The sequence below is a fragment of the Haliotis asinina genome, chromosome 4 (genome assembly GCF_037392515.1).
Source record: "Haliotis asinina isolate JCU_RB_2024 chromosome 4, JCU_Hal_asi_v2, whole genome shotgun sequence".
NCBI classification, from domain to species: domain Eukaryota; kingdom Metazoa; phylum Mollusca; class Gastropoda; order Lepetellida; family Haliotidae; genus Haliotis; species Haliotis asinina.
The window spans coordinates 80,396,227-80,411,242 of record NC_090283.1 but is presented as its reverse complement, the minus strand read 5'-3'; the positions used below and the strand labels follow the sequence as shown (position 1 = coordinate 80,411,242).

The window sequence follows — 15,016 nt, the reverse complement described above, 5'->3', positions numbered from 1 at the left end:
AGAAAATACACACTCGTCACAATTGGGCAAAATAACTATGCTCCTCATATTATTAATATACTTTTTCACATGGATTTGGCTTTGTATGGTCAGCACAGAGTATAGGTAATAAGGCCAATTTTCTCAGATGTTTTAAAGATGTATGAATAAATATGATTTAACTATCATGGCATGGTACGCTGGACAAAAGATCACGCTACAATTTGTATAGAGAGCGTAAGCCTTAGCTAGAACCCGCCAAATGTCTAAGTGCCATACATGAAAATAAGTATCGTAATACTCTTTTGAAAATTCTGAGCAGGGGATGCACCTTGTTTTGGGATCCTTACTCTGTGGATATTCTGTAGCATTCTGTCCCTCGAGCACCCCGTTTCTTCTTCATGACATCATTGGCATGTAATAACATAAATAATGTGTTTTGCGGAGTGCGGTGTAAAACTAAACTCAATCAACTGAAAGTCGCATTGTCCTAATATTTGTCGCTCTGTGAATTTTGAATATGTTTCCCGTAGCCCTTGATTGACTATGAAAGTCAAGGTTATTAGACCGGAAGTGCGTATAACCTTACTCACTGAAAGATTTTTCAGAATTCAATTTTACACCATGTTGCTTGATCTGGTAGACTGTACTCAAACACCGCTGTAGAGAGCTCTTTTTAAATGTAAATATCTGACCCCTGTGGAATGTACAGTAGCGTCATCAAAGTCCTCAGTAGTATCTGACAAGTGCAAGTGTAATAACTGAACTTTACCTTCAGAACAGTGAGAAATGGAAGGGAATCCCGACTCACCTGACCGCCAGATGACCAGATGGCTGACTCAGGAAGCAGCGGAAGTACTGAAGAGGCACGAACAAGGGAGACAAACCACTTCTCTATCATCAATACAGCACAACTACAGTGAGCATTTCATACACTCAAGTCACGCATCCTGTTAGCGTGAGTATTTGCAGGAGCTGATACGTCAAGAACTGAGTGAGAAAGAAATGAAATATCTTGTATGAATTTATGTTTATGGTTTCTTGACAGCGACCAGAGGTTAACTTTTGCTGTTGCAGGTGGTCCAGTGTCTCAGGTGGACTTGACAAATGCTTCCAATGTCTCCGTCTCCGTTGGGGAGCAAGGAAATAGAGGACGTATGTCCCAAGGTGAGATGATGAGCAAACATGCTGATAATTTGATAAAGAGCAATGGCGACAATCCCATGCTGATTTTTGACACTTTATGTAGCTGTCAAACTCACAGCTACTATCTTGAAAGTGAAAGGAGGGCAAGTGTGCATGGTCACATGGGGCTTGAAAATCCATAAGAATCTTCCCAAATAAACTGGACATTTGTTCTATCGCAAAACTAATTGGTCAGAAGACCTGATGGATGTCCTGAAGAAAGAACAGTTGATCTAAAATATTTACAGTATTTTCATTATGGAGCCATTAAGATAGATGCGTGGTGAGAAAAGGTAGAAATTGTTACGTTTATTTGTGTATTTGCCTGTATGAACTGACAGCAGCAACCAAATACCAACTGCATTAAGTGTCACCCAATTTTGCCCACAGAGCGTTTCTGTCAGAAGATGGAACACCTAAAGATGTATTTTGTGGACATCCATGCCCTCCAGACAGCCAGACAACTCCTTGAGAAGCATGGTCATGTCAGCATCTGTGGAGCCCCAGGGGATGGGAAGACCAGTATTGCTCTGATGATCTGTGAGGCATATCAGCAACAGGGTTATGAAACAGTGTTTGTGGAAGACATTGACCTCTTTGATGTCGATACAATTTCTAAGCGACAGTCACACATGTTGGTTGTTTTTGATGATATATTTGGCTCTGTTACACGCATTTCAAATTTAGAAAAACTGCATAAACTGTTTAGTGCTTTAGTTGATGATCGTGCTAAAACTGTTGCAGATGTTGAGGCTAAGAAGAAGAAGAAGAAGAAACAGAAGAAGGATGAAAAATCAAAAGAGAAAGACAAATCTAATGAAGAAATCCCTGTCTACAGACTAAAGCTTGTGTTCACATCTAGGACATACAACTGGAAGGAAGGATGTTCCAGACTACATCAATACAAAGTGGATCTCCTTACATCAGAAGCTGTTCTTGATATGGCTAAGGACTGTCTCACAATGGAAGAAAAGAAGCGTGTGTTAAGATCCTACAAGTCCAAACACCCTGTATGCGATATCTCTGAAAAGGATATTTGTATCATCGCAGGTTCAAAACACAACATATTTGGATTTCCTCTTATTAGCAGACTATTTTTCACCAATGATGTCTTCCAGATGCACAACATGGACTTCTTCAACCATCCGCTGACCTACCTGAGAGGCGACCTTGATACTATTGTCCGGGAAGGAAGCAATCGATCGGCAGCAATCATCATCCTCATCCTGTCTGATGGAAAACTGAACCTCGTATCTTTGCAGTCACGGAAAGCTGGACATGAAATGTTTGACGCTGTGAAGGAAGTAGTTCCTTGTTGTACAAGGACAGGCATTGCCAATGAGATCAACAACGTCACTGGGATCTACTGTACAGTCGAGGATCACGTGGCATATTTCTCCCACTCCTCCATATACGATGCTGCAGCCTGTGCTGTAGGGAATCTCAATATCGTGCTCCTGCTGGAACACTGCTCATTGAGGTTCTTGTATGAAAGAGTGAGACTGAATAAGGGTTCTGAGACATCAAGCATGGACGATATCACACACATGATCTCCATCACTCCCCAACTACACCCAACCGTAGTGAACAGACTGGTGGAAGGTATTCGACAAGGATGCTTCATTTGGACAGTAAGACACCCAGTTCTCCGCGATGAACGGATTGCCTCTCTAATTTGGACAGAGATTAATGATAACATTGTTGAGACTGTCCTGCGAAGCGATGTGGACACTGGTGACAATTTTATTTATTTGGCTTGCCTATCTGACAGTTACTTTCTATTCTACCATTCTTTAGAAGCTGCAGTAAGACTGGGTGACAGAGCTCCTGATCTGTATGCATGTGTGGTAGCGTGTGTTACTCGTGGCAAACTGGAACATCTGAAACACCTCGTTACAGTGATGGGTGACCATGGAGGATTTAATGTTGAATATACCATTGATGGGACAACCCTCCTGGTCATGGCTGCAAAGTCCCGATATCCGATGGTGTTCAACTTTCTCATGCAGAAAGGTGCTGATATTTCAGTGCAAGACTGGAAAGGAAACACCTGTTTGCATTATGCCTGTGAAACAGGAAGCATGGCGTTGACAAAACAGGTGGTGGAAACATGCCCTACATTGATGAATTTGATGAGCTATACTGATCTGACGCCTGCAATGATTTGTGCCCACACCGGTCATCTTGATATTCTGAAGTTCCTCAGACAAAAAGGAGCGAATTTATCATGTACATACGGAAAAGACTGTTTACATTTGTCAAGTGAAAACGGCAATCTGTCAACCGTGAACTTCTTACTTTCACTGGAAATATATGATGTAAACAAGAAGGAAAGTAAATTAAACACAACACCAGCTATGTTTGCCGTGAAAGGAGGGCACTATCAAGTGTATCGCTGTCTTGTCTCTGAAGGCGCAGATTTGACCCTCACTGATAAACACAATACAGACTGCCTGATGTTGGCATGTCAAGGAGGCAACACGTCTATTGTGAAACACATCTTATCCACGAAAACATGCAACATCAACAGACGGGGTGGAACGTCAAACCAAACACCAATAATGATGGCATTAGAAAAGGGACACTCTGATATTTATCATCTCCTTATATCTGAGGGCGCAGATCTGACCCTTACTGATGAATACAACACTGACTGCCTGATGCTGGCATGTCAAAGAGGCAACATATCTATTGTGAAACACATCCTGTCCCTCAAAACATGGGACATCAACAGACGAGGTTGGAGGTCCAACCAAACACCAATTAGCATGGCATTAAGAAACGGACACTCTGATGTTTATCATCTCCTTATATCTGAGGGTGCAGATCTGACCCTTACTGATGAAAACAACACTGACTGCCTGATGCTGGCATGTCTTGGAGGCAACATATCTATTGTGAAACACATCCTATCCCTGAAAACATGTGACATCAACAGACGGGGAGGATACCATAATAAATCACCAATAATGATGGCAATAAAAGAGAAACACCTTGACGCTTATCATCTCCTTCTATCTGAGGGTGCAGATGTGACCCTTACTGATGTATTCAGCACTGACTGCCTGATGTTGGCATGTCAAGGAGGCAACATATCTATTGTGAAACACATCTTATCCATGAAATCATGGGACATAAACAGACAGGGTGGGACGTACAACCAAACACCAATAATGAGGGCATTAGAAAAGGGACACTCTGATGTTTATCATCTCCTTGTATCCGAGGGCGCAGATCTGACACTTACTGATGAAGACAACACTGACTGCCTAATTTTGGCATGTGAAGGAGGCAACATATCTATTGTGAAAGACATCCTATCCATGAAAATATGTGACATCAACAGACGTCGTGGATGGTGCAATCAAACACCAATAATGATGGCATTAGAAAAGGGACACTCTGATATGTATGATCTGCTTGTATGTGAGGGCGCAGATCTGACCCTTACTGATGAATACAACACTGACTGCCTGATGCTGGCATGTCAACGAGGTAACATGTCTATTGTGAAACACATCCTATCCATGAAAACATGCGACATCAACAGACGGGGTGGGATTTCAAACCAACCTCCAATAATCATGGCATTAGAAAAGGGACACTCTGATGTTTATCATCTCCTTGTATCTGAGAACGCAGATCTGACCCTTACTGATGAATACAACACTGACTGCCTGATGCTGGCATGTCAACGAGGCAACATATCTATTGTGAAACACATCCTATCCATGAAAACATGCGACATCAACAGACGAGGTGGGTGGTGCAATCAATCACCAATAATGATGGCATTAGGAAAGGGACACAATGCTATTTATCATCTTCTTGTATCTGAGGGCGCAGATCTGACCCTTACTGATACATACAACATTGACTGCCTGATGTTGGCATGTGAACGAGGAAACATATCTATTGTGAAACACATCCTATCCATGAAATTATGTGACATCAACAGACGAGGTGGATGGTGCAATCAAACACCAATGATGATGGCATTAAAAGAGGGACACGCTGATGTTTTTCATCTCCTTGTATCTGAGAACGCAGATCTGACCCTTACTGATGTATACAACACCGACTGCCTGATGTTGGCATGTCAAGGAGGCAACATATCTATTGTGAAACACATCCTATTCCTGAAAACATGGGACATCAACAGACGGGGTGGGAGGTCATACCAAACACCAATAATGATGGCATTAGAAAAGGGACACAATGATGTGTATAATCTGCTTGTATGTGAGGGCGCAGATCTGAGCATTACTGATGAAACCAACACTGATTGCCTGATGTTGGCATGTAAAGGAGGCAACATATCTACTGTGAAACACATCCTATCCATGAAAACATGTGCCATCAACAGACGGGGTGGGAGGTCCAACCAAACACCAATAATGATGGCTATAGAAGAAAATGACCTTGATCTTTGTCATCTCCTTGTATCTGAGGGTGCAGATCTGACCCTTACGGATCAAAGCAACACTGACTGCCTGATGTTGGCATGTCAGCGAGGCAACATATCTATTGTGAAACACATCCTATCCATGAAAACATGTGACATCAACAGAAGGGGTGGTATTTCAAACCAAACACCAATTAGCATGGCGTTAGAAAAGGGGTTCTATGCTGTATATCATCTCCTTGTATGTGAGGGCGCAGATCTGACCATTACCGATGAAGACAACACTGACTGCCTGATGTTGGCATGTCAAAGAGGCAACATATCTATTGTGAAACACATCCTATCCATGAGAACATGTGACATCAACAAACGGGGTGGGACATCCAACCAAACACCAATAATGATGGCATTAGAAAAGTCACACTCTGATGTTTATCATCTCCTTGTATCTGAGGGCGCAGATCTGACACTTACTGATGAAGACAACACTGACTGCCTGATGTTGGCATGTCAAAGAGAAAACATATCTATGGTGAAACACATTCTATCCATGAAAACATGTGACATCAACAAACGGGGTGGGAGGTCCAACCAAACACCAATAATGATGGCATTAGAAAAGGGACACTATCTTATTTATGATCTCCTTGTATGTGAGGGCGCAGATCTGACCCTTACTGATGAATACAACACTGACTGCCTGATGCTGGCATGTCAACGAGGTAACATGTCTATTGTGAAACACATCCTATCCATGAAAACATGCGACATCAACAGACGGGGTGGGATTTCAAACCAACCTCCAATAATCATGGCATTAGAAAAGGGACACTCTGATGTTTATCATCTTCTTGTATCTGAGGGCGCAGATCTGACCCTTACTGATGAATACAACACTGACTGCCTGATGCTGGCATGTCAACGAGGCAACATATCTATTGTGAAACACATCCTATCCATGAAAACATGCGACATCAACAGACGAGGTGGGTGGTGCAATCAATCACCAATAATGATGGCATTAGGAAAGGGACACAATGCTATTTATCATCTTCTTGTATCTGAGGGCGGAGATCTGACCCTTACTGATACATACAACATTGACTGCCTGATGTTGGCATGTGAACGAGGAAACATATCTATTGTGAAACACATCCTATCCATGAAATTATGTGACATCAACAGACGAGGTGGATGGTGCAATCAAACACCAATGATGATGGCATTAAAAGAGGGACACGCTGATGTTTTTCATCTCCTTCTATCTGAGAACGCAGATCTGACCCTTACTGATATATACAACACTGACTGCCTGATGTTGGCATGTCAAGGAGGCAACATATCTATTGTGAAACACATCCTATTCCTGAAAACATGGGACATCAACAGACGGGGTGGGAGGTCATACCAAACACCAATAATGATGGCATTAGAAAAGGGACACAATGATGTGTATAATCTGCTTGTATGTGAGGGCGCAGATCTGAGCATTACTGATGAAACCAACACTGATTGCCTGATGTTGGCATGTAAAGGAGGCAACATATCTACTGTGAAACACATCCTATCCATGAAAACATGTGCCATCAACAGACGGGGTGGGAGGTCCAACCAAACACCAATAATGATGGCTATAGAAGAAAATGACCTTGATCTTTGTCATCTCCTTGTATCTGAGGGTGCAGATCTGACCCTTACGGATCAAAGCAACACTGACTGCCTGATGTTGGCATGTCAGCGAGGCAACATATCTATTGTGAAACACATCCTATCCATGAAAACATGTGACATCAACAGAAGGGGTGGTATTTCAAACCAAACACCAATTAGCATGGCGTTAGAAAAGGGGTTCTATGCTGTATATCATCTCCTTGTATGTGAGGGCGCAGATCTGACCATTACCGATGAAGACAACACTGACTGCCTGATGTTGGCATGTCAAAGAGGCAACATATCTATTGTGAAACACATCCTATCCATGAGAACATGTGACATCAACAAACGGGGTGGGACATCCAACCAAACACCAATAATGATGGCATTAGAAAAGTCACACTCTGATGTTTATCATCTCCTTGTATCTGAGGGCGCAGATCTGACACTTACTGATGAATACAACACTGACTGCCTGATGCTGGCATGTCAACGAGGTAACATGTCTATTGTGAAACACATCCTATCCATGAAAACATGCGACATCAACAGACGGGGTGGGATTTCAAACCAACCTCCAATAATCATGGCATTAGAAAAGGGACACTCTGATGTTTATCATCTTCTTGTATCTGAGGGCGCAGATCTGACCCTTACTGATACATACAACACTGACTGCCTGATGTTGGCATGTCAAGGAGGCAACATATCTATTGTGAAACACATCCTATCCATGAAAACATGGGACATCAACAGAAGGGGTGGATATTCCAACAAAACACCAATTATGATGGCAATAGAAGAACAACACCATGGTGTCTATCATCTCCTTGTGTCCCAGGGCGCAGATCTGACACTTACTGATGAAGACAACACTGACTGCCTGATGTTGGCATGTCAACGAGGCAACATATCTATTGTGAAACACATCCTATCTATGAAAACATGTGACATCAACAAACGGGGTGGGAGGTCCAACCAAACACCAATAATGATGGCGTTAGAAAAGGGGCACTATGTTGCTTATCATCTCCTTGTATCTGAGGGCGCAGATCTGACCCTTACTGATGAAGACAACACTGACTGCCTGATGTTGGCATGTCAACGAGGCAACATATCTATTGTGAAACACATTCTATCCATGAAAACATGTGACATCAACAGACGGGGTGGGAGGTCCAACCAAACACCAATAATGATGGCATTAGAAAATGGACATGAAGATGTTTATTATCGGCTTATATCTGAGGGTGCAGATCTGACCATTACTGATGTATGCAATGCTGACTGCCTGATGTTGGCATGTCAAAGAGGCAACGTATCTATTGTGAAACACATTCTCTCCATGAAAACATGTTGCATCAACAGAAGGGGTTGGATTTCAAAGCAAACACCAATAATGATGACATTAGAAAAGGGACTCTCTGATGTTTATCATCTCCTTGTATCTGAGGGCGCTGATCTGACCCTTACTGATGAAGACAACACTGACTGCCTGATGTTGGCATGTCAAGGAGGCAACATATCTATTGTGAAACACATCCTATCCATGAAAACATGGGACATCAACAAACGGGGTGGGAGGTCCAACCAAACACCAATAATGATGGCATTAGAAAAGGGACACTATCTTGTTTATGATCTCCTTGTATCTGAGGGCGCAGATTTGACCATTACCGATGAAGACAACACTGACTGCCTGATGTTTGCATGTCAAAGAGGCAACATATGTATTGTGAAACACATCCTATCCATGAAATTATGTGATATGAACAGACGGGGTGGGAGGTCCAACCAAACACCAATAATGATGGCATTAGAAAAGGGACACTATCTTGTTTATGATCTCCTTGTATGTGAGGGCGCAGATCTCACCATTACCGATGAAGACAACACTGACTGCTTGATGTTGGCATGGCAACGAGGCAACAGATCTATTGTAGAATATTTATATTAATGAAAACATGGGACATCAACAAACGGGGTGGGAGGTCCAACCACACAGCAATAATGATGGCGTTATGAAAAGGACACTGATGTTGATCATCTCCTGATGTCAACGAGACAACATATCTGTTGTGAAACACATCCTATTGATGAAAACATGGGAGATCAAGAGAAAGGATGCAACCGAACCAAACACCAATTAGCTGACGTGTTTCAGAAGCATAATGGCTGAAAGTAGGAGTGATAGCGATGTTTCTCTGGACATTCATCAACGTATTCAGCGTCTGAGAACCCTGACTGAGAAAGGCAAAAGTGAACATTTATTCCAGTTCTCTTGACACCGAGGAAGCTAGAACACCCGCTGAGGCAGCACACTGACGTTAAACTTCAAGCAGGTTCAAGCAGGTTCATGATTTAGCAGTGAGCTGGATTACAAAAGCTGAACGTGAGTTGTTTGACCAGGTACGTAATCAATCTGCTTGCTAAGAATCAGCAGATGATAAAAAATCTCCAGTAAATCTCAAATATCTCATGACAGTTCTACTCAATCTGCATGGTTAATAGAGAAAGCTTAACTTGCTGAACATCGTACAGACAAAGCAATTTTTGAAACAATCTACGATTAAGCAGTTACAGCTGACATCTGTCTTACAGCTGGCATTGACATCGCTAAAGCTACAGCAAGAGAGAAGTTCTTTGCTGATGAAGAGGAAGCGATTATTCGTCAACAGCAAGTCAAGTTCCATACTCCAGATCATGAGATACATCAACCTCTTCTACCCTCCGATGTAAAGGGTGAGACAAACATTATCCCAAATCTAGTAAACCTTGATCATTCACTGAATCCAAATGCAACTGAATACCGTTCTTATGACCCCAGGAGTTTTGATAATCACATGAAAGACAATGAACATTTGCACAGTGCTCCAGATCATCCTGTTTTTTTTTTGTTCCAAGTATTCAGTTTATTGAAACCCAGCAACAAATGGTAAATGCAATGTTTCTGCCTCAGCCGGAAGTTCCTAAGTTTACAGGGGAGCCAACTGAATTTGCAGCTTTCATGATGGCGATGCTGATAGACTGTATAGGTGAGCCCAAAGACTTGATTTCTGGCTGCGTATACATGGAGTTGGCTTCTGGATATCAACATGCAAGACGTCTTTTGTTTGAAGAATATGGTAACCCGAACAGGGTATCTACTGCTTACCTGAACAGAATACTGTCTTGTCCTGTTTTGAAACATGATGATTTTCAAGGACTTTAACAGTTCTCTTCCAATCTTAAGAAATGCTACCATGTCATGCAGAATATGTCTCAGCTGTTGGTTCTCAATCATGCTCCTTATTTGCAAGTTATTGTGTTGAAGCTTCCACAGCATCTCCAGAGCAAGTGGAGGGGCCATGGAACGTTTACAACGAAGAATAGGAGTGTTTCAATGGATTTAAGGACCTGGTGGACTTCATCGAATTTGCAGCGAGGTCCGCGAATGAGCCAACATTTCATAAACAGGCGCTTACCGCTAGCCAGAATCTTCTTCAGCCTAAAGGTAACAGCCCCAGTAAAGGTAAACAGTCTTCCTCAAGGTCTCAGTCAGCAAGTTTTGTCACACAAGCTGGAAACTCACCTGATGGTAAGGTCAACAGTCCCAAATGTTTCTACTGCAAATAGTTTCATGATCTTGATGAGTGTAAACGCTTCAAACAGAAATCCCTTGTGGAAAAACGTGACTTTTTGAAAATCTGTGACAGATGTTTTAGTGGTTATGATCATTCTGCTAAAGGGTGTATGAGGAAAAGGACTTTCAAGACCTGCAATAAACGTCATCCAACAGCTATGCATGATAACAGTTATCAGTCCAATAGGAATGCAAGTTATGAGGTTAACAGTAATAAAGTGAATGAGCAATCTGACAAAGGTTTGAACAATTTTACAAGTTGCAATGCATCCAAAAACCATTTTACAACCAATTCTTCCTGTTCAAGTAACAGTGAAAGGCAACAAGGTGACTACTACCTACGCTATGTTGGACAACGGGAACACTGGATGTTTCATCACTAAGGATCTGAGGAATCGACAGGAGGTCAAGTCTGAACCAGCTACATTGAAGCTCCAGACGATGAATGGCACAAAATATGTCACTACATCTGTGGTAAACGGTCTTGTCGTCTCGGTCCTTGATGGCACTAATCATATGAGTCTCCCTGGTACACATCATGCTCACATTCCAAAGCTAGGATAGCTTAAACAGATACCTCATCTCAGAACAGTTGCAGATAAGTTGCCAACGTATATGCCAAATCTTGATATTGGCATATACTTATTTTGATTGGTAGTGACTGTCCAGATGCTCGCAAACCCTTAAGAAGTTGTTTCACTAAATGATTCAGTACCTTTTGCTGTCTTGCATAAACATGGCTGGACAATCAATGGCCCAGTTCAAGTTCGGCAGAATATTGGTGACCGTTGTCTGTAATAGAATCATCCTTCTTGAAGATGAGAAGTCGAGGGAATGCATAGCACCAGAAAAGTTTTGAAGCGATTTGAATTAGATTTCAATGAGAACGATCTATGGAGGATCAGCAATTCATGAAGGAAACAGAAAACGGTATTCAGTATAGTGATGGCCATTTCCAAATTTCGCTTCCTTTCCGTAATGAAAGGATTATGCCAAGTAACTGACAGCAAGCTATCAAACGTGTCCTTTAGCAAAAGAAGACAATGTTAAGAGATGAAACGTACCATAAGGACTATCTGAAATTCACGGACACCATAATTTCAAAGAGATATACTTTTGAAGTACCGGAAAGTGAGTAAACTGGCAAAGAGGTTTGTGATTGGTACTTTCCCCATCATGGTGTGTACCATCCTAAAATGCCAAACAAAATCAGAGTTGTATTTGGCTGTAGTGCCAAAATGGTAATGGTTGTTCCCTCAATAATGTCCTTATTCAGGGACCAGATCTTGCAAATTCATTGATTTGAGTTCTCACAAGGTTTCGTTCAGAATTTGTGGCATTTGTGGGAGATGTGGAAGCCATGTCCCACCAGGTCAAGGTGCCTAGGGAACAACAGGACTTTCTACATACTTCTGGTGGCCCAATGGAAATATTCAAGGGGAACTGAAGGAGTTCAGAATGACTGTCCACACATTTGGAACCATATCCTATTGCTAACTATGCGCTGGGGGAATCGGCAAGCAAGGCAGAGAATAGGTATGATGATGTTCTCCAAACCATTTTGTGGAACTTTTATGTGGATGACTGTCTTAAATCTATTACGGATAATCAAACTGCAGTAAAACTGATATCCAATTTACAGTCAGTATGTGCAGAAAGTGGCTTCAATCACACCAAGTTTACTTGCAACAGTAAAGAGGTTCTCTCGTCTATTCCTTCTGAGCATTGTTCTAAAGAAGTACAGACTATAGATTTGAGTTATGATGATATTCCAGTGGAAAGAGCATTTGGTATGCAGTGTGATGTTATGATGGATAGTTTCAGGTTTCCAGTTAATCTACCTCACAAACCACCAGCCAGAAGAAGGATTTTGTCTACAATGTCCTCTCTGTACGATCCACTGGGACTTGTCTCTCCAATCTTGTTGCCAGCGAAGAGGATTCTCCAAGATCTCAGTAGAGATAAATCTCTCGGTTGGGATGAAGAAGTTGATGGTGGCCATAAGCTGAGATGGGAGCAATGGCTTTCTGACTTGGAATCTCTGAAAGGTTTATATGTCAAACGTTGTATCAAACCACTAGATTTTGTAAATATTATTTCAAGTCAACTGCATATCTTATCTGATGCCAGTGTTTCAGGATATGGGTGTGCGGCATATCTTTGCTTATGTGATGACAAGGACAACATTTATACCTCCCTATTGATGGGCAAAGCCAGACTAGCACCCGTAAAAACTTTGACTATTCTGAGACTTGAACTTACTTCAGCAGTTACAGCAGTGAAAATATGCCAGTTTTTGCTCAAGGAATCAAATAGTGACATCGATAGTGTTACCTACTATACTGATCCCACGACAGTGCTTCATTACATTTGTAATGAGCGTAATAGATATCCAGTCTTTGTAGCAAACAGAGTCAAGATGATCAGGGAGTACGCCTCTCCGCAACAGTGGAAGTACATTGACACTAGGCAGAATCCAGCTGATACTGCGTCTCGTGGATCAAGTTGCAAGCTATTTCTAAAGTCAACAGATTGGTTCAGAAGTGCTGAATCAGAGTGGCCCGCCTTTAAATGTGAGAGTCATTGATCTGCTGGGATGGTACTGTCTAATGCTGATGTCCAAGATACTGATGCTGCTCAACGTCTTGTGAACCATTATTCGTCATGGTATCATCTGAATCTACCACAGATTCTTATACATACCTTGATTTAAAAAGAAAAGTTCAAAAGCACACGTATCTTAGGTCACTGACAGTCAAAGAACTTCATGGTGCAGATTACAGTATAGTCAGGTTAGTTCAGCAGACTCATTACAAAGCAGAACTTGCTTCCCTTGTCAGTTCATGTGAATGACGCTGGGTACATGTTAGTCTTCCTAGAAGCAGTTCAATCCGTAAGTTGAATCCAGTTGTCCGTGATGGTTTGCTGTGTGTTGTAGGTCGTATTAACAAAGCTGATATTTCAGATGAAATAAAACATCCATGTTTGTTACCACGCAAATGCCATGTTTCTTCTTTGATTATTCAAGGCATTCATCACAGTTTGAGACATGCAGGACGCAATCATGTCTTTTGTTCTCTGAGAGAAAGGTACAGGATTACAAGTGTTATACTCAGCTCAGCAGTTAGAAGCGTCTTGAGTAAATGTGTCACATGCAGAAGATTCAAGATAACAACAAGTGTACAGCGAACGTCTGAACTGCCAGCAAATCGGGTAAATCCAGCAGCTCCTTTCACCTTCACTGATGTTGATTTTTTTGGCCAGCACAAAGTGAAAGAAGGCAGAAAAAGTGTTAAACGGTACGGTGCTCTTTTCACGTGTCTAGGTAGCAGAGCTGTCCATCTAGAAACTGTTAATTCTTTGGACAGAGATTCTTTTATCAATGCTCTCCGTAGATTTATTGTAGAGGACCAGTGAAAGAAATTGTATGTGACAATGGTACAAACATCAGAGATGGCTCAAAAGAACTGAGTCAGTCTTTGCTTGATATGGATCAGTCAAAATTGGCTTCATACTTTCTTCAGAAAGGTATCACTTGGAAGTTTAATCCCCCAGCTGCGAGTCACATGGGCGGTGCTTGGGAAAGAATGGCGAGATCTGTCCGAAACAGTCTGAATCCTATGCTGCATGAGTTCGGTCGCAGACTAGATGATGAGATGTACAGAACTTTTCTATGTGAAGTGGAAGCTATTTTGAACTCTCGACCTTTGTCCCCTGTGTCAAGTGACCCTGATGACCTGGATCCACTTACGCCAAATCACTTACTCATGTTGAAGTCAAATGCCTTCATTCCTCCTCCTGGAGATTTTAAGCAAGATTATATGTATGGATATAAACGCTGGAGACGAATTCAGCATCTTGCTAACGTTTTCTGGTCACACTGGAGAAAGGAGTATCTTGTGAATCTACAACAGCGACAGAAGTGGAATCATCCCAAACGTAATTATCAGCTGGATGACATTGTGTTGTTGAAAGATGAGTGTCTGCCCAGAAGTGTGTGGTCTTTCGGTCGCATCACCGGAACTGAGCCTGACAAAAGTGGTTTTGTCCGAAAAGTAATAGTGAAAACCAATGGCTCTGAGCTTCGCAGACCAGTTCACAAGCTTGTGCTACTTCTTCCATCAAAGTCATTTTGAATTAACTTTGTATCTTGCATTTCAGAATTTGTTAAA

At 41.9% G+C, this 15,016-nt stretch overlaps 2 protein-coding genes across 2 annotated transcripts; both read left to right on the top strand.

The window, feature by feature from the left end:
* Positions 1–757: 757 nt before the first annotated feature.
* LOC137281969 (serine/threonine-protein phosphatase 6 regulatory ankyrin repeat subunit C-like) lies at positions 758–6,762 on the top strand. The gene is made up of 4 exons (XM_067813712.1): positions 758–898; positions 1,057–1,146; positions 1,555–6,042; positions 6,656–6,762. Exons 1-4 carry the CDS (start codon positions 769–771, stop codon positions 6,679–6,681), a joined length of 4,734 nt encoding a protein of 1,577 aa, XP_067669813.1. The 5' UTR covers positions 758–768; the 3' UTR covers positions 6,682–6,762.
* Positions 6,763–14,431: 7,669 nt separating this feature from the next.
* LOC137281787 (uncharacterized) lies at positions 14,432–15,016 on the top strand. The gene has a single exon (XM_067813401.1). It carries the CDS (start codon positions 14,432–14,434, stop codon positions 14,978–14,980), a length of 549 nt encoding a protein of 182 aa, XP_067669502.1. The 3' UTR covers positions 14,981–15,016.